Raw genomic sequence first — 26899 nt, forward strand, 5'->3', positions numbered from 1 at the left:
AGGCAATTGTCCAGCCCAAGGTAACCTGAAAATAGCAGAAAGGCTCTGCTCCATGGGGTTACAGGGGTGACCCGCTAGAGCCAAGGAACCTCAGCCTCCTGGATGCAGCCCCAGGGCACTTGGGAACCACTCTGGAGGCAGTGGGGGCAGTTTCCTGATCTACACCCCAGGGAGCACCAGGCACAACTTGGAAGATGGGGGGGGGCTCTTCCAGAGCAAACTCATGAAACTCAGCCCTCAGGGCCATCAGCAAGCAGTGTGCAGCCCAGATCCAGGAACTGGAAGCAGGTGGAGTTGGTAAGCAGGAGCCCCCAGGCAACTGAGTCTTGAGTACTCAGCCTAGGTGGGGGAGGGGGGGGGAGGAATGGAGAGAGATTACTAAGGTCTGTCCTCTGTACCTGGAACAGGACTCTAGGGTTCTGACCACATTCAGATCCTGATCACAGTCTAGGCCTCCCATAGAACAACAGCCCCCCCCCCCCCCCCGCACCTCAGCCCCATGGCAGAGGGGTACACTTGTGGTCATTCACAGACCAGGAGGGAAGACAGAGCTTCACACACTGAGATCCTTGTGGGGAGGGAGGTGTCCTAATAATACTCAAAAACTCAGGAAGCACCAAGACCAGGCACAGGCTGGGGAAATGAGTAAACAGAGAAAAAAAGAGGAACACCATTGAGAAATACATTGTCTATGATCCCAAGAAGGATCAAAATACTCAATCTGAAGATGAGGCTCCTGCATCTAAAGACTGCAAGAAAAACACAAATTGGGTTCAGGCTATGACAGAGCTCAAAAAATATTTTGAAAATCAAGTGAGGGAGTTAGAAGAAAAATTGGGAAAAGAAATGAGAGAGATGCAGGAAAAAACATGAAAAAGAAGTCAGCAGTTTAGTCAGAGAGATCCAAAAAAATTCTGAAGAAAACAGCATGTTAGAAACCAGCTTAGGACAAATGGATAAAACAGTTCAAAAAGTTATTGAGGAGAAGAATGCTTTAAAAAGCAGAATTGGCCAGATGGAAAAAGAGAGAAGAAAGCTCTCTGAGGAAAACAAATCCTTCAGATCTAGAATGGAGCTAAAGGAAGCTGTTGACTTTACAAGAAGTCAAGACACAATACTTCAAAACCAAAAGAATGAAAAATTAGAAGAAAACATGAAACATCTCATTGAAAAAACAACTCATCTGGAAAACAGATTCAGGAAAGATCATTTAAAAATTATTGGGATGCCTGAAAGTCATGATCAGGAAAAGAGCCTTGACATCATTTTTAAAGAATTCCTACAGGAAAATTACCCAGATATCCTAGAAGAAGAGGGCAAAATAGTAATTGAGAGACTCCACCAATCTCCCACAGAAAGAGATCCAAAAAAATACAACTCCCAGGAATATAATAGTCAAGTTCCAGAACTCCCAAGTCAAAGAGAAAATATTACAAGCAGCCAGAAGGACACAATTCAAATATCATGGAGCTGCAGTCAGAATCACACAGGACTTAGCAGCAGCTACATTAAAAGCTTGTAGGGCTTAGAAATAATATTCTAGAAGGCAAAAGAGCTTGGAATGCAACCGAGAATCAACTATCCAGCAAAACTGAACATCCTCTTCCAGGGAAAAAGATGAACCTTCAATGAACCAGGGAAATTTCAAATGGTCCTGTTGAAATGGCCAGAGCTAAACAGAAAGTTTGATTTTCAAATATAGGACTCAAGTATAGCATAGAGAGTGGAGGAAAAGGGTAAAATATGAGGGACTTGATGATGAACTATATGTATTTCTGCATAGAAAAATGATACTGATAATACTCATATGAACCTTCTCATTTAGATGAAGCACAATTAAGAGCTGAATTTGAAGATATAATGTATTGTAAAAATGGAGTCAATGCTAAAAGGGAAATGTAATGGGAGTAAGAGAAAGGAGAGGTGGAAAAGACTAAGATATTTCATATAATAAGATTTTTTTTATTTCAATGAGCTATTGAAATGATATGGAAGGGGGGGAAGGCAAAGGGGAATGAGGGAAAGTTCACTCTCATCAGAGGTGGCTAGGAGAGGACACAGCATATATACTCAATGGGGTATAGACACCTAGAGTAAGAAGGAGAGAAGGGGGATGGGGGAAGGAGGGGATGTGAGTGATGGAGGAGAGGGTGGACTGTGGTGGGGAGAGTGGTCAGATATAACACATTTTCTTTTTTACTTCTTGCAAGGGGCTGGGATTAGATGACCTGTCTGGGACCACAGGGCCAGGTCAGTGCTGGTCCTAAGGGGTGGTATGAGGGCTCGGGGCCTCTTGGCCCCAGGGCTGGGGATATGTCTGCTGTGCCACTCAGCTACCCTACAGCACATTTAAGAAGAGGAACGGAGTGAAAGGAGAGAGAAAATATAATATATGGTAGTGGGGAAGTACAAATGGAGGGAGATGCGATCAGCAATGGCAACAGTGGAAAAATATATAAGTAGTTTTTGTGATGGACTTATTATAAAGAATGTGATCTACCTGCAACAAAACTGGAGGTGTTGGAACACAGACTGAAACACATTTATCATCATCATCATCATCATCATCTTTATTGGGAGGAGGGTTTGCAGGGCAAGTAGGGTTGGGTGGCATGCCCAGGGTCACTCAGCTGGGTGATAGTTGGGTGTCTGAGGCTAGATTTGGACCCCGGTGCTCCTGGCTCCAGGGCCAGTGCTCTGTCCGCTGCGCCACCTAGCTGCCTACTACTACTACTACTACTACTACTACTACTACTACTACTACTATTATTATTATTTGTTTTGTTTTTGCAGGGCAATGGAATTGGGGTGGCTTTCCCGGGCTCACACAGCTGGGTGATTGTTGGGTGTTTGGGGCCGGATTTGGGCTCAGGTGCTCCTGGCTCCAGGGCTGGTGCTCCGTCTACTGCGCCACCTGGCTGCCCCTATTATTATTATTATTATTATTATTAATTTTAATTTTTTCTCTTTACTTTATTAACCATACAGGTCTATATTTTTTGGGGGAAGGGGTATTATGTTTACTCTTAAATAAGAATATTTTAGTAATGTATAAAAAAACATCATTTATACAAAAATAAGGATAAATAAATTTAAAAAATTTTAAAAAAGAGTGCAAGAAGTCCCAGTTTTCCCACATCCTCAATTTGGGATTTCTTTAAGGGTATAATTCTTATACAGTGGTTGTAGATTTTTTTGATGTGCATTTCCTGATTTTTCCCACTTGTCTTTGAGCTCATTGTTTCACATTTGTGGCCAGTATATTAGATGACCCTTTATCACATTCTGCCCAAAAATGGCTCAGAAAAGATTTTCATCCAGTGCTGAATTCAAGTTCAAAGTGATCCAGTTTGTCAACTTTCTTTTATGACTACTTGAAATATGGTACCCATATTTTTTAAAATTTAGTTATAGCTTTCAGGGAGGAGTTCAATGACTTGTAATTATCTTCTCTCATCTCCTCAACCTGTTTTCCAAGTTTATTTAAAATTTTTAATTTTTTTTTTAAATTCTGAACTTAACAAACAACAAATAAGTGTTTTGATACACAAAGGAAAACAGAAAAACAGGACTGTACATAAAACCTAGGAAGATTTATATAGGGGATGGCTAGGTGGCGCAGTGGATAAAGCACCAGCCCTGGAGTCAGGAGTACTTGAGTTCAAATCCGATCTCAGACACTTAATTACCTAGCTGTGTGGCCTTGGGCAAGCCACTTAACCCCATTTGCTTTGCAAAAACCTAAAAAAAAAGAAAGATTTATATAAACCGATACAAAGTGAAGTGAGCAGAACCAGGAGAAAACTGTACACAATAATAGCAATACTGTAGCAATGATCACTGTGAAAAACCTAGTTACACTAATCAAGACAGTTCCAAAGAACTCAGAATGAAAAAATGTTATCTACCTTCAGAAAGAACTGTTGAACTCAAGAGTACAGACTGAAACATAGTTTTTAAAATATTTTTTAAACTTTTTTGTTTTTTATTGTTTCGTTGGCTGCTTTTTGTTTGCAACATGATCAATATGGAAACATTTTACATGACTTCACATGTATAATTAATACCATACTGTTTGTATATCAAGAGGTGTTGGGGCAGGAGAAAGAATTTGAAAATCAAATTTTAAAAAATAAAGGCTAAAAATAAATGTATAGGGGAGAGGGAAAGAAAGTTGTCTTGCTTGTTTGTATTTCTTCTGACTTCATTTCTGTTCTCTTCTGTGAATTTTCTGAAAATTCATTAATGATTTTCTTTTCCTTTCTTTCTTCTTGATTTTGAGGGAAGGTAATTCCATTGTTCTTTTTCATTCTCTGTCAATTCTCACATTTTTTTTAAAAAAAGGGGAAAAACCCAAAATACAACATCTATTTCTATTAAAAACACTAGGGAGTATAGGAATAAATGGAGTTTTCCTTAAAATAATAAGCAGTATCTAACTAAAGCCATCAACAAATATTATATGTAATGAGGATACACAAAGAGCATTTCCAATAAGATCAGGGTGAAAAAAGGATGCCCATTATCACCATAACTATTAATATAGTATTAGAAATGTTAGATGAAACAATAAGAGAAGAAAAAAATGGAAGGAATTAGAATTGGCAATGAGGAAGCAAAACTTTCACTCTTTGCAGATGATATGATATATACTTAGAGAACCCTAGAAGAAAAACTACTTAAAACAATTAACAAATTAATCAGGATATAAAATAAATCATCAGCATATATATATATATATATTATACATATAATATATATATGTATATGTAAGTATATGAACAACAAAGCCCAAGGGCAAGAAATAGAAAGAGAAATTCCATTTAAACTCACTGTAGACAACAAAAAATACTTAGGAATCTACCTCCCAAGACAAACCTAGAAATTGTATGAACACAATTACAAAATACTTTTAACACAAATAAAGTCAGTTCTAAGCATATGGGAAAATATCAATTGCTCATGGTTAGGTCAAGCTAATATAATAAAAATGACAATTCTACCCAAATTAAATTGCTTATTTAGTGTCACACCAATTAAACTACCAAATAACATTTTACAGAGTTAGGAAAAATAGTAACAAAATTCATACAGAGCAACAGAAAGTCAAGGAAGTATATAGCATGCTTTCTTATTGGCACTCTGAAATCACTGATTGAAGTTGTCCAAAGTTGTTTGCCTTTACAATGTTGCTGTCACTGACTGAATTGTTTTCTCAGTTCTGCCTCTTTAAATGCTTGCATCATTTCATACACTGAAATATGTTTTTTAAAACCTTTTGTAATTTCTTACAGTACAAGAATGGAGCATGTCATTATATTCAAAAACCACAATTTGTCAACCATTCTGTAATTGACAGACATCATTTTAGTTTATGATTAACTAGGTGCATAGACATTGAACTTGGAATCAAGAAGACTCATCTTCCCAGACTTTACTAGCTTTTTTGACTCTGGACAAATCACTTAACACTGTCTGCCTCAGTTTCCTAATTCTGAAAAATAGAGAAGGAAATGGCAAACTACTCCAGTATCTCTATCTACCAAGAAAACCTCAAGTAGGGTCACACAGAACCAGTCACAAGTAAAATGACTCAATAACAGTACCTAGTTTCCAGTTCTTTACTACTATAGAAAGAGCTGCCATATTATTGTACATTTACTTTTCCTTTTTCTTTGATCTCTTTGGTAGTATAGACCTAGTAGTTATATTGCTGGATCAATGTGCCATTTTGTAAACATTCTAAGCATAATTCAAAATGGCTTTCTAGAATGAATAGAATAATTTACAGCTTCACCACCAGTGCATTAATGTACCTATTTTCCCAGAATCTCTCCAACACTTGTCATTTCCTTTTTTTTGTCCGTTTTGCTATTGGACAGGTATGAAGTGGAACTTCAAAGTAACTTTAACTTACATTTTTCATGTCAGTAGTGATTTGGAGCCATTTATTATTTGGGCTTAGATTTCTTCCTTTGAGAACTGTGTTCAAATCATTTGCTCATGAATCTACTTGAAAATGGTTACAGGTTAGTTTTTTTTAACAGTTAAATAATATTCTTTTAATTTTTTAGTCTTTTGACTTTCTTCTAATATTTCTTATTATACTCAGAAGTCATAGAGCATTTTTTCCTTCCTTCTATTTTTAAGGGAAACTACTGGTGGGTACGATTTTCTACCTTTTGCTTAAAGGTATTTATTCTTTTTTTTCCTCCTAACTTCTAACATTATTTAATTTTTTAACTTTACTTCTAGTCACTTCTAGTCCTTGTGACCAAGCCATTTCCCCACCTCTAAAGTTGTTGTGAATTTGCTCTCTTCTGGGTTTATCTCTTGGATTTCTTTTAACCCATATTTCTTTCCTGTATTTGTTATTTTCAATGGTTTAACTCATATTTTCATATTTGAGATTTGGTCTAGTTTCTTCTTACATTGTCTGACAGTTCAGGAAGTTCTGCTTGCTCCTATCCCTTTTTTCCCCTCTGTAATCTGCATGTCACTACCAATGCCTAGATACCTCAATCCCTGAGTTTTGTCTCAAGTCTTTTGTTGGTCCACTCATCAAATGAGTGGTGCTATAGGGATTGGCTCTGTCTTCCACTCTTGTTCTGACAAACAAGAGCCAAGATATAGTCTTAGATCTCTTAGAAATACAGATTGTGCTGGTTTATGAAACCCTTACCCACCACCCAGTCAATCACTTGAAGGGTTTAGGTTTAATTGATATGGCTTCTGTTAGCTTCCCTAGCAGAGATCTACATCTTGTGGTCCATTTACCTGATCTCTCACTGGCTTCTAGAACAATTGTGTTCTGCCAGCTTCTGATAGCTTCTATTTTTCTATGAAGTTGTAAACTGAATAAGGAAGTTTACTTTTATTTCCCCCCAGGTTTATCATTAGGCTTCCTGGGGCCTTTTTCAGATAGTTGCTGGGGATTATGTACAAGAGTTGGGTTTCTCCATGACTTGTTTTATTGCCATCTTAACCATAAATCCCATAAGTAAACTTTGGATTATTCCTTCTTCCTGAATCAAGCTTTCATATATATTTCTCCCTATCATCACCTTTTTTTTAAAGCTTTGCAGTAAAGTCATCAAGTTATCAGAGTGTCTGCTGAATTAATTTGAAAGGAGTCTTCTAAAATTCTTCATAGAATTTCTCTACAATTTCAACCTCAGCAATTCATCTTAGTAAATAAAATGCAATTGTTTTCATGTGACTTTTTGCAAATACTTGTCAAGAGTACATGATGATTCAATATGCCATGAAATAATGTTCCTTGTCTCCTTTCAGTATACGATAAAAGCCACTCCACAGATTTCCTTTTTTGCATCCTCTGGGTACCATATGCCCCAATTAGCAGAAATTTTATTCTTTCTTTTGATTCTGTTTATAACAAGAATGTCAAGTTTGATATGATTCACTTCTTCCAGCACTATTTATATCTAATTGCTTATCACTGGATAAGGATCTAATATCAACAAAATTTAAATCTGGTTCAAAAATTGTGTATTTCTTAGAACCCCCATGCCTCTATGCTCACTTGCGCTCTCTCTCTCTCTCTCTCTCTCTCTCTCTCTCTCTCTCTCTCTCTCTTTTACTCACTACTCTCACTGTAAAAATAAAAAGGGGTGAGGGTAGTCACACAAGATTTAGATTCATCTTTTATTTGTTTTTGTTTCAGGAACTTTCATAGGAAAAAAACTGTCACTGAATAAGTCAGTCTACTACAATAGTGATGTAACTCTACATAGTTAGCTAGGTTGATTCTCGGAAAACTTTTATAAATATGATCTTATTTGATCCTCACAACAACCCTGTGAGGTAGGGGATATTATTATTCCTATTTTTATGGCTGAGAAAACTGGGACAAACAAAAGTTAAGTGACTTGCCCAGGGTCATCACACAGTTAGTAAGTGTCTGAGGCTATATATGAACTCAGGTTCAGCATTCTATCCTGAGTCACCTACCTGCCTTTAAAGTTAAAATCAATACACCGATAACACTGGAATCAATTAGTTTATTGCCTGATGTCACAGCAATGGACTGTAACAACAACTTTAGTGATTTCACAGACATGGAATCACTTAAGCTTCCCCTGCTATGGTTCAGGAGAATCTCCTTCAAGTATGAAGAAAGTCCTGTTACTCACCAAGGAGTATTTTGTTTCAGGAAACTTTTTCCCTACCTATAGAAAACAAATCACACTTAAAGGAAATTTTGTTTGTAAGTAATCTGTAGATATTCCTGCTGCAAGATATATATGGAAATTTTGATATATTCAGAATTTAAAATAGAATCTGATCATCCAGATTAAACCCACAAAAACATAAAATTTGTCCATTACTATACAATGATATTTTACATATACAAAGTTAAACATTATAGTAACTGGAAGTATCTTCTGGATAAAAAAAACTGCATTCTCATTTTTGCTTTGTTTTTTTGCAAAAAATCCATTAAGGTAAGAGAGGTAAGAACAAGATTATACTAAATTGAGACTCCTGTCATTTTGCTGATAGAAAAACAGGATACTTCATAATCTAACATTCTGAAAGTAGCCAATTTGAATATTATTATCCACACTAGGTATAATAATCAGTTAATCAAAACATTCATTCTTTGGCCATTCTTGATTTTATATATATATATATATATATATATGTATATATATATATATAGTTGATTCTATAAATGTACTTTTAAACTACTATCAGGAACAATATAGGAGTATGTTATGTTATATGGCCACTAGGAAGGGAGAAAGCTTAATAGATGTATGTGGAATTACTAAGGAATGCTTCATGAATTTGCATAGGGGCCATGCTAATCTTCTCTGTATCATTCCAGTTTTAGTATATGTGCTGCTGAAACAAACACTGGAACTAATATGGATAACAAGTTATATGAACCAATCCTCCAAGATGGTCAAAAAATCAGATTAATTTCTTCAGTCTTCAAATCTCTAATCCTTACAATGCCAGACACTGTGTTCATAAGAGAGGAAAAGGGCAGTGCCTGCCCTTGAGGAGCTCACAATCTAATGGAGAAATCAATATCCAGGGTTATAAACAAACCACAAACAGGATAAATACTATAGAAAATCTTTTTTATTTGCTTCATATGTTAATCTTGCCCCACCGGGGTAGAGATTTTTGTCTTATTCCTTTCTTCTTCACAATGCCAGGTGCTAGGGAGGTGTTCAATAAACACCTGCTAGTTGACTGGGCATATCAGAACATCCATGAAAACTAATTATCACTGTCAGTAGACTGTGATGGGAATAAAAATTTAAATTCACATACTTGAAAATACTAATATGGGACTCCCTCAGGAGCATTTTAATCACAAAAAAGCTTATCTAACACTTTTGAGTCTTTATTTTGCATTAGTAATTATTACAGTCATATTTCTGTTAAATCTGAACTCAGGCACTATAATTTTATGTGCTTTTATTTGTCCACATATTGAATTTCTATTAATATATATCTTCTTTGGTAATTCATTTCCTCCACTTTTCAACACATGTAGCATTAAGTTACTTCCTTGCACCTCTTTAACCAAATTGCCAGGAAACATCTGGAAAAATGGAGTGAGCTCATGTTTGATCAAAGCTATTCTATCTGCTCTGTTCATTCTGGAAGTGACTAATTTCAACACAGTTTTAGAATGAGAAGAAACAGGTATATGCTCTTTATATATGCATTTCAGGAGTTTGCTTATACATAAGAAAACAGGAAAAATAAATCATCATGAGGGGAAAAACTCTAAAACAATGTAAGCTTTCTTTGCCTTCCCAGAGCTATTTCAGAAATGACTTCCAATCCTGGTTTTTGCAACAATGCAGGACAACCTGACTTTTTTCAAGAAGTGTTAACAAAATTCACCAAACAAAACTAATTTTAGACTCTTCTAAATTTCAGTAATGAATAATAAAAGGGCATGTGCAGAGCTGCCCTGGTAGCTTCTCTAGTCAACTTACTGTGTTAGCTCACAGCTTGGGCACTTTGGGATGATGAAATTTCTAGGCACTTGTAGATTGGCCACATATGACTCAGCACTGGTTGTAAGGGGATAACTCCAGAGAGAAAAAGGGAAAAGCAGGGTGGTGAGGCGCCTCCAGAGCAAGCAATTTTGGCAAGTAGGGAGCTAGAGTGGTTTCTCTCAGAGGTAGAAGCTTTAGTAGCCTGAGGCTCATTTCCTCCCTATTGTCCCATTTCCTGAAACAGTTTTAAGGAACCAACCTCCTCTATTCTCCCCAAATTTGGAGTATAGGTTAGGATGTCTACTGGAGAAATTACCTGAAAGGAGGAACAACTCCACCTATATTTAATATAATCACCTTCAGCTTCAGCCATAATTACAAGTAGAGAGGCTCATCACAGGAAAAACAAATTATTTTTTAGTTCTTACATTTCCTCTACTTGGGAGTTTAAGTTCTCCTTTATTTCTTTCTTCTTGATTTTTAAAGCAGAATTTTCCTTTGTTAGTGGTCCAAGATCAGAAATAGTATATGTAGAAATTTTTTTTTGTTTTCTTTTTCAATTCTTTCTTTTACTTCATTTTCCCTTTCGCTCTTTTAGTTTGGAGCTGAATTAGTTTCCTGGTTTTGATATATCTATTTCTTGATATATCTATTTCATATTGAATTTTATAATTTTGATACTCAGATTTGTTCTCTTTATTTCCTTTTTATCCTATTTTGTTTTCCTTTTCTCTCTTACTGAAGTTTTTCACATTGATGCTGTTTTGAATACTAATTACGTTTCGGTTTTGTAATTTCTGCTTTCTTTTTTCTTCTTCCTCTCTTTATACTCTATGTGTCTCATTACACTTGATTTTGTTGAATGTGCATATGAAAGATGACTATTTGAAGGTGCTAGCCAGAGCACACTTATTCTCCCTACCTGAGGATGTGCAAATTCAGTATTTGTTCCACATTTGCATATTCTCTTTGGTGTCTAGTAACTAAGAATTGTTTAAAATATGACTTTAAAGTCTCACTGTGGCAAAAGATTGTATAGTTCGATTACATACTAAGAACAGTCAAACACTGTCATTATCAATCAACTTTATGAAAAGATGAATGTTACATGTAAAATAAAACTGCTACTTAATAGATGATGATGTTGGCATCTTTGAAGTTGATCATAAACATGAAGCTAAGATACTATAAAGTATCAAAGACCACAATAACAAAATTTGTGAGATTGATGCATAAGTATTTTACAATGCATTGTCCTCCTCCAGGTAGATGTCTTCTGATAAACCAGACCAGGAAATGAGTTCATTCTCTTGATGATATACTCTCTGATGCAGAAACTCCATCTAACACCAGTTAGTTGGAACTAACTAAAAGACCCCAAATCTCCAACACCTTCAACTCATGAAGTTTCTTCCAAAACTGGAAATATCCATCCCAGAATTACTATCCATTCATCTAGGATCATGCAAAGAAAGACAGAACAAAAGAGACATCCAGAGGCCCAATGCTTTAGCTGCCACTTGGGAACAGTAATTGTTTAACCAAGGTTGAGCCTCCCTCCCCACCCTACTGGGGAAGGAACTGGAATCTTCCTGACACACTTAATCATCACATGGGAAGAGAAGAGATTAACAGCACTGTCATGCCTTTTTAAAGGTCCATTAAGTCAGTGGCTCTTCCTACTGGGTAGCCAATAAGAGAATAGTTTATCATACCTGCAATATTTCACACATGGTTGGCCAGAAGTGGCCAAAAGCTTTATCATTCCCAAAGCGGCCAAGCTCTGAGTTGGCACACACAGATAGCCAGAAATAGGCAGGATAGCTTATGCTCATGACCTGTAACAAATGTAATACTGTCCAAAGAAGTATTCATGCCATGGAAATGAATAATAAAGTGAATACACCCAGCATTACCTTTCCTCAAATTATACCTTAGACTTTGCTTGTACTTCCTTCATATATTTAGTATGTTCTAGTTTATATTTTAGCTACTTGTAACTGTTTTACAGTTTACCAACTATTAAGCTCCTTGGAGGTATTTTAGTATACATTGTAGTAGTAGTAGTAGTAGTAGTAGTAGTAGTAGTAGTAGTAGTAGTAGTAGTAGTAGTAGTAGTAGTAGTAGTAGTAATAAATAGAAATCAGTATTTATATGTGCTTTAAGGTCTATAAAGCACTTTAGAAATATTATTTCATTTTATCCACACAACAATTCTAGAAGATAGGTGGTATTATTACCTTCATTTTATAGATTAAAGAAACTGAAATGGACAGAGGTTCAATGGCTTGCTAAAGGTCACACAGATATAGGTGTATGAAGCTGGATTTGAATTCAGGTTTTCCTGACTCCAAGTTCAGCACTACTACCTCTCGCTCATGACACTTCATAAAGGTTTGCAGGCTTAAAGTTAAGACTCTAATAAGACAAATTTTGGAGCAAAACAAAGGAAGGCTAGTCTATTTCATACAAAAAAAGGATGTGTATTTGAAACCTATATATTTCACATTTCATATTTTAGAAGAAAACAAAGAGCTAGTATTGAAATTTTCTGCCTGGATATTTAGTCAAAACATAAAGAGCACATCAGGTTTCCTGCACTACTGTAAGGAAACATGAGTTTGGGATTCTTCAAGCTTTCTAAACATTCAAATGTAGCTTTTGAGGTAAAAATTAATCAATCCACAAGAATTGAGTTTATTAAAATTATTCTTATATTATTCTTATATTTTTTTATTCTCTAAGGATAAGAAAACAAAAACAAAAAATAAGACAGTTCCTGACCTCTGGAGTTTCTAAGGGGATAACAACATGTTCACATGTTAATAAATACAAGATATATATAGTAGCATCCTATGCCAATTTCCCTTTTTTGCAAGGAAAAAAATCACTCTCTTGCACTTAAGGGAGAGTATATCCAAGAATTCTGAGAAGGATATTGTGTTTCTGTCCTTGCTACTCTCCCTTAGAAAATATCTCTTTGTAAAAGTTAATGATGTGAATCAGTTTGTTGATACAGGGGGAATATTGACTCTAAATTCACACTGGGGAACAAGGAAAAAATTTCAATGATAGCTCTATGTTTTCTTCTAAAATATGAAATTTGTATGCATAAAATATACTCATAGTATATATCTCACTGAACACTTAGTCAAAACATGCAGAACATATAGACCTTAGCTAGACCAGGCCTCTTTAAACTCTCAAAAGTATCTAAATGTGGCTCCATGTAGGAAAAATATGTAAGCTTACAAAAGAAATCATTTATGCTGAATAACTTTTTTTAAAAAAAATTCATGCACTAGAGGTTAAGAACCACTTGTCTAAATTATCTTAGGGATTAAGTGAATGCTTGATGGCTGAAAATAATTATCAATGTTAGTCTATTAACTGAGGAGGACATCATGAATGGTCCCCAGTGGGACAAATATTATTGGGTATTTTAATCCATGACTTAGATTAAAAAACATATAAGAATATACAAATAGTTCACTTTATGAAATTAAGGATGCTACTAAAAAGGTAAGGTAGGGAGAAGACATATATCAAGGATAAATCTAATTTTGTAATATCTCATTTGTTAAAAATGTTTAAAATCATGAAGATATTTTAAATTGACTTGTAACTGATCCTCAATTAGTAAATTTTGCTTCTGACCGATAGCAGTGATAACTCCTACAAATCTAGGTACCAACAAGCATAAATGGAGTGCTTATAGTGAGTAAAGAACTGTGTCAGCTGTCATAGGGAATATAAAGAAGGATAAAGGGAAGTAAGTATTGACTTTAAAGAACTTCCTACCCAGTTGTATATAAACAAACAGCTAATAATAGCTAGATTAGCAATTCTCAAAGTGTTATTTGTGCACCCATGGGGGGTCCATGAAACTTGTGGATTGAGTTCCATCCTGGATCAAAACAATTTTCCTAACAATTGTTGCTCAGTTGTTTTAGTTGTGTACAACTCTTCATGACCCCATTTGAGATTTTCCTGGCAAAGATCTTGGAGTAGTTGGCCATTTCCTTCTCCAGTTCATTTTACAAATGAAGAATTGAGGCAAACAGGGTGAAGTAACTTGGCCAATGTCACATTGCTAATCTGAGGCCAAATTTGAACTCAGTTTTTCCTGACTCTAGGCCTAGCATTTTATATGGACATCACCATATTCTAACTATCTCATTTTACAAATGAGAAAACTGACTTGCCCCAATTACATAGTAACCAGGCAGAGGCAAGACTATAACTCAAGTCTTCTGACTCCCAATTCTGTGCTATGTCCACTGTGCCATTCTACTATATATACACTGAATGTATACAGGAAAATGATCTATCAAAAACCTGATGAAATTCTTGTAAAGAAAAACAAATATCAGTCATGGAGCTCAAAAATCAATGGTTATATGGGTACCAAAGAAAAAGACCCAAAATTCAAAGTGGACCACAAACAAAATGAATCAGCAATTTTACTTTAAAGGAGGAAGATAAGGGGAAGGATGTACAATTTACCTCTTTGATTCGTTTGACCAAAGCATTCTGATCAAAGGAAACGGCTTCTGCACACTGATGAAGGTGATCTTGATATCGGAGACATAACTGAAGAACTTGTTGAGAGTCTAGCTTCTCCAATTTGGTATTTGTGGGAGATGTCTGACCACTCAAAAGCCCTTTAAAAAAAAGGGGGGGGGGAGAATGAATTGTATCAACAATTTCATGATCAGGTGTCATTTATTATTGCTTCTACTATCAGTTAACTCAGTAACCTCTGGACTCAAACCCAAAAGTTTTGGCAGTTGAGGATTTGTTTGTTTCTTGCTTTTAACTGAATTTTTAATAATAAAATGGTTACCTGGACTAAACAAGGAATGAATTGTACAATAAGTTGTATAATAATACAAGAGATGATGATGATGATGACGATTTAAAAAAATTAGTAAAAAATTTAAAAACACTCCTAAAATTTCATCACAGAATTTCTGGGAGTGTAAAAATGGACCTCAGCATCCTCAATGTAACAAAATCACGAAGGGTTAAAGACTTCCAAGGAGGGAAGTAGACTATTTCACCTGTGAACAGTTCTGGATTCCTTGCCTCTTTCAACTTCCACCCAGTGTTCCTTCCCCAATTCTGTACTTTGAGACCAAAAAGAAGAAGCCTAATCTTTCTTCCATGTGAAAGGCTTTTAAATATTTGCAACAAAGAGACATCTCCCCAAGTCTTCTCTTTGCCAGGCTAAACATCTCCAGTTCTTCAACCATTCTTCATATGACATGTATTCAAGGTCCTTCCACCACCCTGGATGTCCTTTTTGCGACCCTCTCTAGTTTATCAATGTTTCTAAAAAGTAGTGCCTGGAGTTGACCATGACATTCCAACTTTGGACTGACAAAGTACAGGACGATCATCATCTTCCTACTCCTGACTCTCAAGGCAGTCAAAGTTGTAGGAGCAATATCCTAAGCTGAACCTCTTTGCAGGTTAGGCTAGTTTTTCCCTTAAAAAGTCTGAGAACCATTCTAGAGACTTGATTAGTTCAGGCAACTAAAGACTCAGTAACAAACAGCCACAAGAAGCTCCAGATGCATGACTGTTTGGCCAGGGAACCCCAACAGCAACCCAGGGAAGGGAGTATAATCCACTTGTGATGCTCTGCATGCAAATCCTTGTTAAAGAGTCATCTTGTGCTAAATAAATTTCCTTTTGCTATTACCTAAAAGTGTTTCCTTCCATTCTAATATTGAAATGAACTACCAGGTCATAGACCTAGGTCAGACTCAACTCAGAACAACTGGTGTAGTTGTGCAACAAGTTGGGGAAGGGCAATGCAGAGAAAGGTGATCTCAGACTGGTTTCTGGTTTCAGAGGAGCTTGTGATTGCCTATGTATATGGTTATTTACTATGAGGCCTCCGTCACCACTGAAAGATTACAGCAAGGACAGACCAATGTAAATATACTCTTTGTCCTTATGAATTATACGTACTTCAAAGATAATTTCAGTAAATTATCTTTTAGACTCACCACCTTGTTGTCCAGAGCCTTGCAAACTGATGATTTAAACCTCCAAATTTCTTCAAAACTTAGTTTATCTTCAAATCAACTAGTAGGGGCTGGATTTGGGGGGAATGAAAGCAACTTTCTCCCTTGCAGAAAAGGACAAGAAGGAAGAGACAGTACCCAGTTCTAGCAGGGAAGTGATGCCTTTGTATGAAGAAAGCTAATGTAAAGAAGGCCCTTTCCACACATACAGACGTTATCCTGTTGTGTGAATGTTTGGTTTTTCTGAAAAAGCAGTCTTCAGTCCAATAACTGTTTCTAGATGCAGCAAACTAATGTGAGTGGTAACATGAAAGACCCTAACATTGAGAAAATGGAATTTTAGGACAATATAACCAATACACTGCAGAAACTATTTGAGGGTTGGATTGTTTTTTTGCTGTTGTTTCTTTTTTCTTTTCTTTTTTTTTAAATTTGGGATTTGAAAGGTCAACCAGAATTGTTCTAAAGGATTTTGCTGTATTCTTTGAGGTAAACCATTGGGGGAGGCACTTGAAATGGCAATACTTAACTCTCCCCAAGAGTCTAGAGACCTTTCTGAAATTTTGATACAGAATCTGAGCTAATCAGTTTAAAAATTTTTTAAAGGGAATTTCCATTTTCATATCCAGAATGTGAATTGTGAACTCAACTCCTTCTGTCTCCCTCTCTGGAAATTCCAGTGAGGGGCTCCAACAGATCTTGGGGCCTAGACATGCTCTCCTCTCAGCTACTGCTTGTACAAGACAGATAGAGCACAAGTACTGGCCCAGAGAAATCGCTGATTTTGTCTCTTTTTGTTTTGTCTAACTCTAGGTTTGGAAGGTTGATGACCCTGAGCTGTACATTCCCAGTCTTTTTTTTATTTTTTATTTTTATTTATTTTTAATCAGTCTTTAATATTTGTTCTCATTTTGTACAAATGTTTTTAATATTAATAAAATATTCTTGTTTAAGAGTAAAAGAAATACCCCCTCCCCCATAAATATAGACTTGCTTGAGCGATAAAGTAAAGGGGAGAGGAAAAAATTATAATTAAAAAAAATAATAGTAATAATTGTAGGTATGGCCAGGTGGTGCAATGGATGGAGCACCAGCCCTGGAGCCATGAGCACCTGAGCCCACATCTGGCCTCACAGACCCAACATTCACCCAGCCGTGTGACATGCAAGCCACCCAAACCCCACTACCCTGCAAAAACCAAAAAAGAAAAAAGAAAAAGAAAAGACCCAAAATAAAATAAAATAGTAATAATAGTAGGAGTGGCTGGGTGGCAGACAGAGCATTGGCCCTTGAGCCAGGAGCACCCGGGTCCAAATCTGGGCTCAGACAACCAATGATCACCCTGCTATGCGGCTCCAGGCAGGCCACCCAGCCCCATTTGCCCTGCACCCCCCCCCCCAAATAATAATAAAAAATGTGCTTCAGTCTCTGTTCCAACACCAACAACTCTGTCACGGGTGCATCACATTCTTTATGGCAAGTCCATTGCAAAAGTTACTTCCATATTTTTCCATTGTTTACAACTCCCTCCTTTCGTATTTCTCCACTACCATGTACTATATTTTCTCTCTCCTTTCACTCTGACTCTGCTGTAGGGTAGCTGAGTGGCACAGCATACAGATTCCCAGCTCTGGGGCCAAGAGGCCCTGAGCCCCCAGACCACCCTTTAGGTCCAGCATCCACCTGGCCCTATGGTGCCGGAGAGGCCATGCAATCCCAGTCCCTTGCAAGAAGTGAAAAAGAAAATGTGTTATATCTGACCACTTTCCCCCCATGGTCCATCCTCTCCTCCTTTATTCACATCCCCACCCCTTCCCCCTGCTCCCCCACTACTTCTTACTCCAGATGCCTATACTCCATTGAGTATATATGCTGTTTCCTCTCCTAGCCACCTCTGCTGAGAGCAAAGATTTCCTCATTCCCCCTCCCCGCTTCCATATCATTGCAATAGCTCATTGTAGTAAAGAAAAATCTTATTATATGAAATATCTTGGCCTATTCCCCCCCGCCTCTCCTTTTTCTTTCTCCCATTACATTTCCCTTGTTTTCTATTGACTCCATTTTTACACCATATTTTATCTTCAAATTCAGCTTTCTCCTGTGCTTCAACTATAAAAGCTCCCTCTACCTGCTCTATTAACTGAGAAGGTTCATATGAGTATTATCAGTGTCATTTTTCTATGCAGGAATACATGCAGTTCATCATCAGCCCTCATATTTTCCCCTTCTCCTCCACTCTCTATGCTTCACCGGAGTCCTGTATCTGAAGATCAAACCTTCTGTTCAGCTCTGGCCATTCCAAAAGGAACATTTGAAATTCCCCTGGTTCACTGAAAGTCCATGTTTTTCCCTGGAAGAGGACTTTCAGCCTTGCTGGGTAATACATTCTTAGCTGCATTCTAAGCTCTTTTGCCTTCTGGTATATTATATTCCAAGCCCTACGAGCTTCCAATGTAGTTACTGCTAAGTCCTGTGAGATCCTGACTGCAGCTCCACGGTATTTAAACTGTGTCCTCCTGGCTGCTTGTAATATTTTTCTCTTTAACTTGGGAGTTTTGGAATTTGGCTATAATATTCCTAGGGGTTGGTTTTTTGGGATCTCTTTCTCGAGGGGATCAGTGGATTCTCTCCATTTCTATTTTGCTTCTAGAATATCAGGGCAATTTTCTTATAGTAATTCTTTGAAAATGATGTCAAGGCTCTTTTCCTGATCATGACTTTCAGGTATTACAATAATTTTAAAATTATTTTTCCTAAGTCTGTTTTCCATATCAGTTGTTTTTTCAATGAGATATTTCACATTTTCTTTTAATTTTTCATTTTTTTTTTGGTTTTGAAGTATTGATTCCTGATTTCTGGTAAATTCATCAATCTCCCTGAGTTCTATTCTATGTCTGAAGGATTTGTTCTCCTCAGAGAGTTTTCTTATCTCCTTTTCCATCTGGCCAATTTTGCTTTTTAAAGCATTCTTCTCAATAACTTTTTGAACTGTTTTATCCATTTGACTTAAACTAGTTTTTAGCATGCTATTTTCTTCAGCATTTTTTTGGATTTCCTTGACTAAGCTGCTGACTTCATTTTCATGTTTTTCCTGCATCTCTCTCCTTTCTTTTCCCAGTTTTTCTTCTAACTACCTCAGTTGATTTTCAAAGTCTTTTTTGAGCTCTGTCATAGCCTGAGCCCAATTCCTGTTTTTCTTGGAGTCTTTAGATGCAGGAGTTTGTGCTTCCTCATCTTCAGCCTGAGTATTTTGATCCTTCTTGGGCTCATTTGCAAAATATTTCTCAATGGTGTTCCTCTTATTTCTCTGCTTGCTCATTTTCCCAGCCTGGGCCTGGTTTTGGGGTGCTTCTTGAGCTTTTGGGACACTCCCACAAGGGTCTCAGTGTGTGAGGCTCTGTCCTCCCTCCTGGTATGTGAATGACCATATGTGGTCCCCTCTGCCAAGGGGCTGAGGTGGGGGGCCCCTGCTGTTCTATGGGGGGACCTAGACTGCAACCAGGATCTGAATGTGGTCAGAGCCCCAGAGTCCTGTTCCAGGGACAGAGGACAGAGCTAGGCAGTCTCTCTCTCTCTCTTCACTCCCCTCCCTCAGCTCAATGGGCTCATGCCCTGGGGGCCTGCCTACTTCTGCTCCTGGATCTGGGCTGCAGAAAGACCAAGTGGCTTGCTGTATGCCCTGAGGGCTGGGCTCCACGTACTCTCTCTGGCAGAGGTCCCCACCCCCCACCCCTGCTGGTCCCCCACTTTGTGTCTGGTGCTCCCTGGGGTGTAGCTCAGGAGACTCCCCTGCTGCTATGAGCTGCAACTCCCAGCAACTTGGGGCTGCCTCCAGGAGGCTGAAGTTCTTTCGCTCTGGCAGGCCACCCCTCTGGGGGGCTGCCCCTCCAACCCCAGGGAGCAGAGCCTTTCTGCTCTTTTCTAGGTTACCTTGAGTAGGAGAACTGCCTCACTGGGTCCCTTTGTGGGTTTTGTCTCTTGAAAGTTTAGTTAGAGTCCTTAGCTTATGAGATTTATGAGAGAGCACCTAAGAAAGGATCCTTTCTCTTCACCATCTTGGCTATGCCCCCCGACATTCCCAGTCTTAATGGCAAATTGTGGGAGATGGAAATATCAGGAATTCCTAGATCCCTCATTGGGGGCTAACTGGTAGTAAGTGGGGAAAATGGCCATTGGCAGGAAGGTGAACCCCAAAAGTCAACTATGGGCCCACACCACCTAGACCCAGCAACAGGCCTCAGCAGCAGCAGCACTCACAGAAGGCCTGCAGGAGCGTTCTGCGTAGGAGGTCAGACTTAGTCTTGGAGAAAGGAAGCAATACTGACTCCATCCTAGGGGCTTAAAAGTCAGGCTGGAGCATGAGAAACCATTCTACCCAGCACTGGGCCATGACAGATTCTAAAAATGACACAAGGTGGTAGCATCTATCTCTGGCAGGATAGACAATGAGATACAACCCTGTGACCATGGCAGCCTGATTTCTCCCCATGTATGATACCTGCAAGGGCTTGGAGTACCTAGAGGCTGATGGTATTCATATGAAGAAAAAGCTTAGTATCTTCCCCTTTTTTAAAAAATTAAAATTTTGGACTTCTAGCCAAGATGGCGGAGAGAAGACAGGCACAGTTCTAAAGTCTCCTGATCTCTTCCCCATCTATCACATGACACAAACCTCTTAAAAAGAAATCCAAACCAGGAAACCCAGAAAGAAAAGTCAGGAGAGGAAAATCTACCTCAGGATTTGTCTCCCGCAGCAGCCTTGGCTGAGTACCGGCAGGTGAGTCTGAGCTCCAAGGGAAGATCAGCCAGATCAACAGCTGAATCGGAACCGGGAGAATGAGGGCCCTAGAGCGGGACCTGTTGGATCAGTGGTGGGGCTGGACGAAGGGGGCTTGGGTCCGTGGGAAAGCAGAGGCACTGGTGTTGGGGCTGTCCCCCTGGAGCTTGGGGAAGGGGCTGGGGGGAGAGGTCTAGTGCAGGAGAGCTGCGGACACCATCCCTAGGCTCCTCCTGTCTGAGAAACTCTGAGCCCAAGCCTCCATTGCACTGAGGCCTCCTCCCAAACAAATGCAAATTACTTCTGCCTCAGGCCCAGGTGTGTGAGCAAAAGAACCAGCCCAGCTGAGGAATCACCTCAGGCCAGGGTAAAGCCCACCATTGATTGAAGGCAAAAGAATTAAATAGCTCCAATTCCCTCCCTCAAGCAAAGGGAGAAGACCTCACAACCAGGGTCACAGACACCCCAGAGAGGGCAACCAGCACCTTCTACTGGCCAGCCAGAAAAACTGCACTCAGTAAAGCCTATAGAGATCCTAAGCCCAGGTGAACCAGCCCCACCCAACTCAAAGTCTTAGCATAATGAAGAAGGGTCAGTGGAAAGGTGGATCCATAGAAAAATTCCTGGAAGGGAAAGACCCCAACCCAGAGAGAACTGGAACATCTGAGGAGAAGACAATCTGGTCTCCAGCACAGAAAGACTTCCTTGAAGAAATAAGGAAGTAGTTTAAAAGTAAACTGGAAAATTTGGGGGAGACAATTAATACCTTGCAACAAGAAAACAAAACCTTAGAAAGTAGAATTGGACAAACACAAAAGGAGAATAAATCTCTCAGATCATCAATTGGACAATTATAAAATGAGAATAATTCTCTCAGATCCTCAAATGAGCAAATGCAAAAAGAAATTAATTCTCTCAAAACCTCAATTGGTCAAATGGAAAGCTCTTTCAAAAGTAGAACTGACCAACTGGAAAAGGTTAATGAAGAAAACTCCTCCCCCCCAAAAAATAATGGAGTTTACAGAACCTAATGACTCCACGAGACAGCAACAGTCAGTTAAACAAAATCAAAAAATAGAAAAAATAGAAGCAAATGTGAAATACCTCATCAACAAAACCACTGACCTCAAGAATAGATCGAGAAGGGGAAACCTGAAAATTATAGAACTTCCTGAAAACATTGAAGAGAAAAAAAGCCTGGACTTAATATTACAGGATCTAGTGATGGAAAACTGCCCTGACATCATTGAATCGGAGGGCAAAGTAGTTATTGAAAGAGTACATCGATCCCCACCAGAAAAAGATCCTAAAATGAAAACACCAAGGAATGTTGTGGCCAAACTCCAGAACTATCAGATAAAAGAAAAAATCCTGCAAGCAGCCAGAAAGAAACAATTTAAATATCAAGGAGCCACAGTAAGGATCACGCAGGCTGCATCAACTTTAAGGGATCGAAGGGCCTAGAACGAAATATTTCAAAGAGCACGGGAGCTTGGAATGCAGCCAAGAATCTACTTTCCTGCAAAGCTGAGCCTTCTCTTCCAGGGAAAAAGATGGACATTTAATGAAATGGAAGAATTCCAAAAATTTCTGATGAAAAGACCAGAGCTAAACAGGAAATCTGGATATCAAACAGGAGGTTCAAGAGACACATGAAAAGGTAAAAAAAAAATTTAAAAGTGGGGGGGGCAGTAAAAGGAAAAAAATGCAATCCAGCAAGTTGAAACTGGCTATATCCCAGCATGGGGGGGGGGGGGGGGGGGGGGGGGAGTAGAGACTCTCATAAATCCTGAGAAATGTAACTCTACCAGAGAGAATATACCTAGCCAGAAAGGATGGACATCCATGACCTCTCCATGAGACTGATATCTAATGGGATGTAACTGGCTTTAACTCCACTGAGGAGAAAGACTCTAATAACTCTCAAGAATTTTGACTCTATTCAACAGAATATACTGAACTAGAAAGGACAGACACTCAGAATTTTCTATGACTTAGATAGAATGATCTAAAAAAAAATACACTACCTCCCTAAAAAGGGGGACAGGAAAGAAACAGGAGGAGGGAGGGGATTGAATTGGACAAATCTCATTACACTAAGAGGCACAAAAAACCTATAGTAATAGAGGGGAAGAAGGGGGTAGAGGAGAAACGGCTGAAACTTCTTCTCATAAGATTTGGCTTAAAGTCAACCTACACATACTCAGATAACTTATAAAACATCTAACCTTTCAAGAATTAAAAGGGGAAAAGGGGAGGGGGATGGAGAAAGGGAAAGGGAGTGGAGAAAATAAGGGGAAATAACAAAAGGAAGGGAAGGCAACAGGGAAAGGGGAAAGAAAGGGGAGGGTGTGATATAGGAGGGCAAACACACTGAAGGTGGTGGTATTCAAAAACAAAATACAGGGGAATATGGATAAAAGGGGTGGAGGGGAAAAATACAAACAGTGGGAAGATAGCACAGAGGGCAATACAGAATTAGGAATCATAACCTTGAATGTGAATGGGATGAACTCTCCCTTAAAACGTAAGCGAATAGCAGAGTGGATTAAAAACCAGAATCCTACAATATGCTGCTTACAAGAAACTCATTTGAAGCAGAGAGATACATACAGAGTAAAGGTAAAAGATTGGAGCAAAATATATTTTGCTTCAGCTGAAGTAAAAAAAGCAGGGGTAGCAATCCTTATCTCAGACAAAGCAGCAGCAAAAATAGATAGCATTAAAAGAGATAAGGAAGGAAACTTTATCCTCCTAAAAGGTACCATAGACAATAAAGTCATTTCAATATTGAATATATATGCACCCAGTGGGACAGCACCCAAATTCTTGGAGGAGAAGCTGAAAGAATTACAGGAAGACATAGACAGCAAAAATCTACTAGTAGGAGACCTCAACCTCCCACTATCAGATCTAGATAAACCAAATCATAAAACAAACAAGAAAGAAATTAGGGAGGTAAATAGATCGTTAGAAAAATTAGATATGGTAGACTTATGGAGGAAACTGAATGGGGATAGAAAGGAATATACCTTTTTCTCTGCAGTACATGGAACTTATACAAAAATTGACCATGTACTAGGACATAAAAACCTAAGGATCAACTGCAGAAAGGCAGAAATAGTGAATACATCTTTCTCAGATCACAATGCAATAAAAGTCATATGCAATACTGGACCAAGGAGATAAAGATCCAGAACAAATTGGAAACTGAATAACCTCATCTTAAAAAATGAGTGGACCAACAAACAAATTATAGAAAGAATTAACCATTTTATCCTAGATAATGATAATAATGAAACAACATACCAAAACCTATGGGATTCATTCAAAGCAACTCTCAGGGGATATATTATAGCTCGAAATGCTTATATGAATAAATTGGAGAAAGAGGAAATCAATGAACTAAACAAATTAGAGAAAGAACAAATCAAAAATCCCCAAATACCAAATTAGAAATTTTAAAAATTAAAGGAGAAATTAATAAAACTGAAAGCAAAAAAACTATTGAATTAATAAATAAAACCAAAAGTTGGTATTATGAAAACACCAATAAAATTGATAAACCTCTGGTCAATTTGATTTAAAAAAAGAAAGAAGAAAACCAAACTGCTAGTATTATAAATGAAAAAGGTGAATTCACCACCAATGAGGAGGAAATTAAAGTAATAATTCAAAATTATTTTGCCCAACTTTATGCCAATAAATTTGATAATCTAAGTGAAATGGTTGAATATTTACAAAAATATAAGTTGCCTAGGTTAAATGAAGAAGAGATTAAATCCCTGAACAACCCTATCTCAGAAAAAGAAATTCAACAAGCCATTATTGAACTCCCTAAAAAAAATCTCCAGGGCCTGATGGATTCACAAGTGAATTCTACCAAACATTTAAGGAACAATTGGTTCCAATCCTATATAAACTCTTTGGAAAAATAGGGAAAGATGGAACTCTGCCTAACTCTTTCTATGAAACCAATATGGTACTGCTACCTAAACCAAGAAGAGTTAAAACAGAGAAAGAAAATTATAGACCTATTTCCCTGATGTATATAGATCCAAAAATTCTAAATAAAATCTTAGCAAAACGATTACAACAAGTCATCACTAGGATAATACATTATGATCAAGTAGGATTTATTCCAGGAATGCAGGGTTGGTTCAATATTAGGAAAACTGTCAGTATACTCAATTATATCAATAACAAACCTATCAGAAACCATATGATCATATAAATAGATGCTGAAAAAGCTTTTGACAAAATATAGCATCCATTCCTATTAAAAACACTAGAGAGTGTAGGAATAAATGGACTGTTCCTTAAAATAATTAGCAGTATCTATCTGAAACCATCAACAAGCATTATACTCAATGGGGAGAGGCTAGAGGTATTCCCAATAAGATCAGGGGTGAAACAAGGGTGCCCATTATCACCACTACTATTCAATATTGTATTAGAAATATTAGCATCAGCAATTAGAGAAGAAAAGGAAATTAAAGGAATTAGAATTGGGAAGGAAGAGACAAAACTCTCACTCTTTGCAGATGACATGGTCTACCTAGAGAATCCCAAGAAATCATCTAAAAAACTACTGGAACCAATTAGCAATTTTAGCAAAGTTGCAGGTTATAAAATAAACCCCCCATAAATCCTCAACTTTCCTATATATGACTAGCAAGAAACAGCAGGAAGAGCTAGAAAGAGAAATTCCATTCAAAGTAACCTCAGACAGTGTAAAATACTTGGGAGTCTATTTGCCAAGACAGACTCAGAATCTTTTTGAAAACAATTATAAAACACTTCTCACACAAATTAAATCAGATTTAAATAACTGGGCAAATATCAACTGCTCATGGATAGGTAGAGCTAATATAATAAAAATGACAATTCTACCAAAACTAAACTATCTGTTTAGTGCCCTACCAATCAAAATTCCAAAAAATCACTTTAATGAGCTACAAAAATTTGTAAGTAAATTCATATGGAGAAATAAAAAGTCAAGAATTGCCAGGAGCTTAATGAAAAAAAGAGCAAACAAAGGTAGCTTAGCACTACCCGATCTAAAATTATATTATAAAGCATCAGTCATCAAAACTGTTTAGTATTGGCTAAGAAATAGAATGGTGGACCAGTGGAATAGACTAGGTGTAAAAGCAGGAGAGGATTATAGTAATCTGCTGTTTGATAAACCCAAAGAGTCAGGCCATCAGGATAAAAACTCCCTCTTTGATAAAAACTGCTGGGATAATTGGAAGTTAGTATAGAAGAAACTTAGATTAGACCAACACCTCACACCCTTTACCAAGTAAAGATCCAAATGGTTACAGGACAGAGACATAAAAAACAATACTATAAGCAAATTAGAAGATCAAGGACTAGTCTACCTGTCAGATCTATGGAAAGGGGAACAGTTTATGAGTAAGGAAGAGTTGGAGAACATCACTAAAAACCAATTAGATGATTTCGATTACATTAAATTAAAAAGTTTTTGCACAGATAAAACCAATGTACTCAAGATCAAAAGCAAAGTAGTAAATTGGGAAACAATCTTTACAACTAATGGTTCTGACAAAGGACTCATTTCTAAAATATACAGAGAACTGAGTCATATTTTTAAAACAAAAAGCCATTCCCCAATTGACAAATGGTCAAAGGATATGCAAAGGCAATTTACAGATGAGGAGATCAAAGCAATCCATAGCCATATGAAAAAATGCTCTAAATCATTAATTATTAGAGAAATGCAAATTAAAGCTTCCCTGAGGTACCACCTCACACCTCTCAGATTGGCCAGTATGACCAGGAAGGATAATGATCATTGTTGGAAGGGTTGTGGGAAATCTGGGACACTATTACACTGTTGGTGGAGCTGTGAACTTATCCAACCCTTCTGGAGAGCTATTTGGAAATATGCCCAAAGGGCAACAAAAATGTGCATACCCTTTGACTCAGCAATACCACTACTGGGTCTATACCCTGAAGAGATGAGGAAAAAGGGTAAAAACATTACTTGTACAAAAATATTTATAGCAGCCCTGTTTGTGGTGGCAAAGAATTGGAAATCCAGTAAATGCCCTTCAATTGGGGAATGGTTTAGCAAA

At 37.7% G+C, this 26899-nt stretch overlaps 1 protein-coding gene and 1 non-coding gene across 4 annotated transcripts in view; both read right to left on the bottom strand.

The window, feature by feature from the left end:
• The window catches only part of BORCS5 (BLOC-1 related complex subunit 5), a 133757-nt gene that overhangs the window by 51203 nt on the left and 55655 nt on the right, over nt 1-26899 (bottom strand). For all 3 annotated transcript variants that reach the window (XM_074194570.1, XM_074194571.1, XM_074194572.1), the window contains exon 3: nt 14493-14650. In XM_074194570.1, the coding sequence (XP_074050671.1) occupies nt 14493-14650 (158 nt within the window). The remainder of the gene's footprint in view (nt 1-14492; nt 14651-26899) is intronic.
• LOC141494569 (U6 spliceosomal RNA) lies at nt 8773-8881 on the bottom strand. The gene has a single exon (XR_012470481.1). It is a non-coding gene; the product is annotated as a U6 spliceosomal RNA (small nuclear RNA).

The sequence above is a fragment of the Macrotis lagotis genome, chromosome 7 (genome assembly GCF_037893015.1).
Source record: "Macrotis lagotis isolate mMagLag1 chromosome 7, bilby.v1.9.chrom.fasta, whole genome shotgun sequence".
Lineage (NCBI taxonomy): Eukaryota > Metazoa > Chordata > Mammalia > Peramelemorphia > Peramelidae > Macrotis > Macrotis lagotis.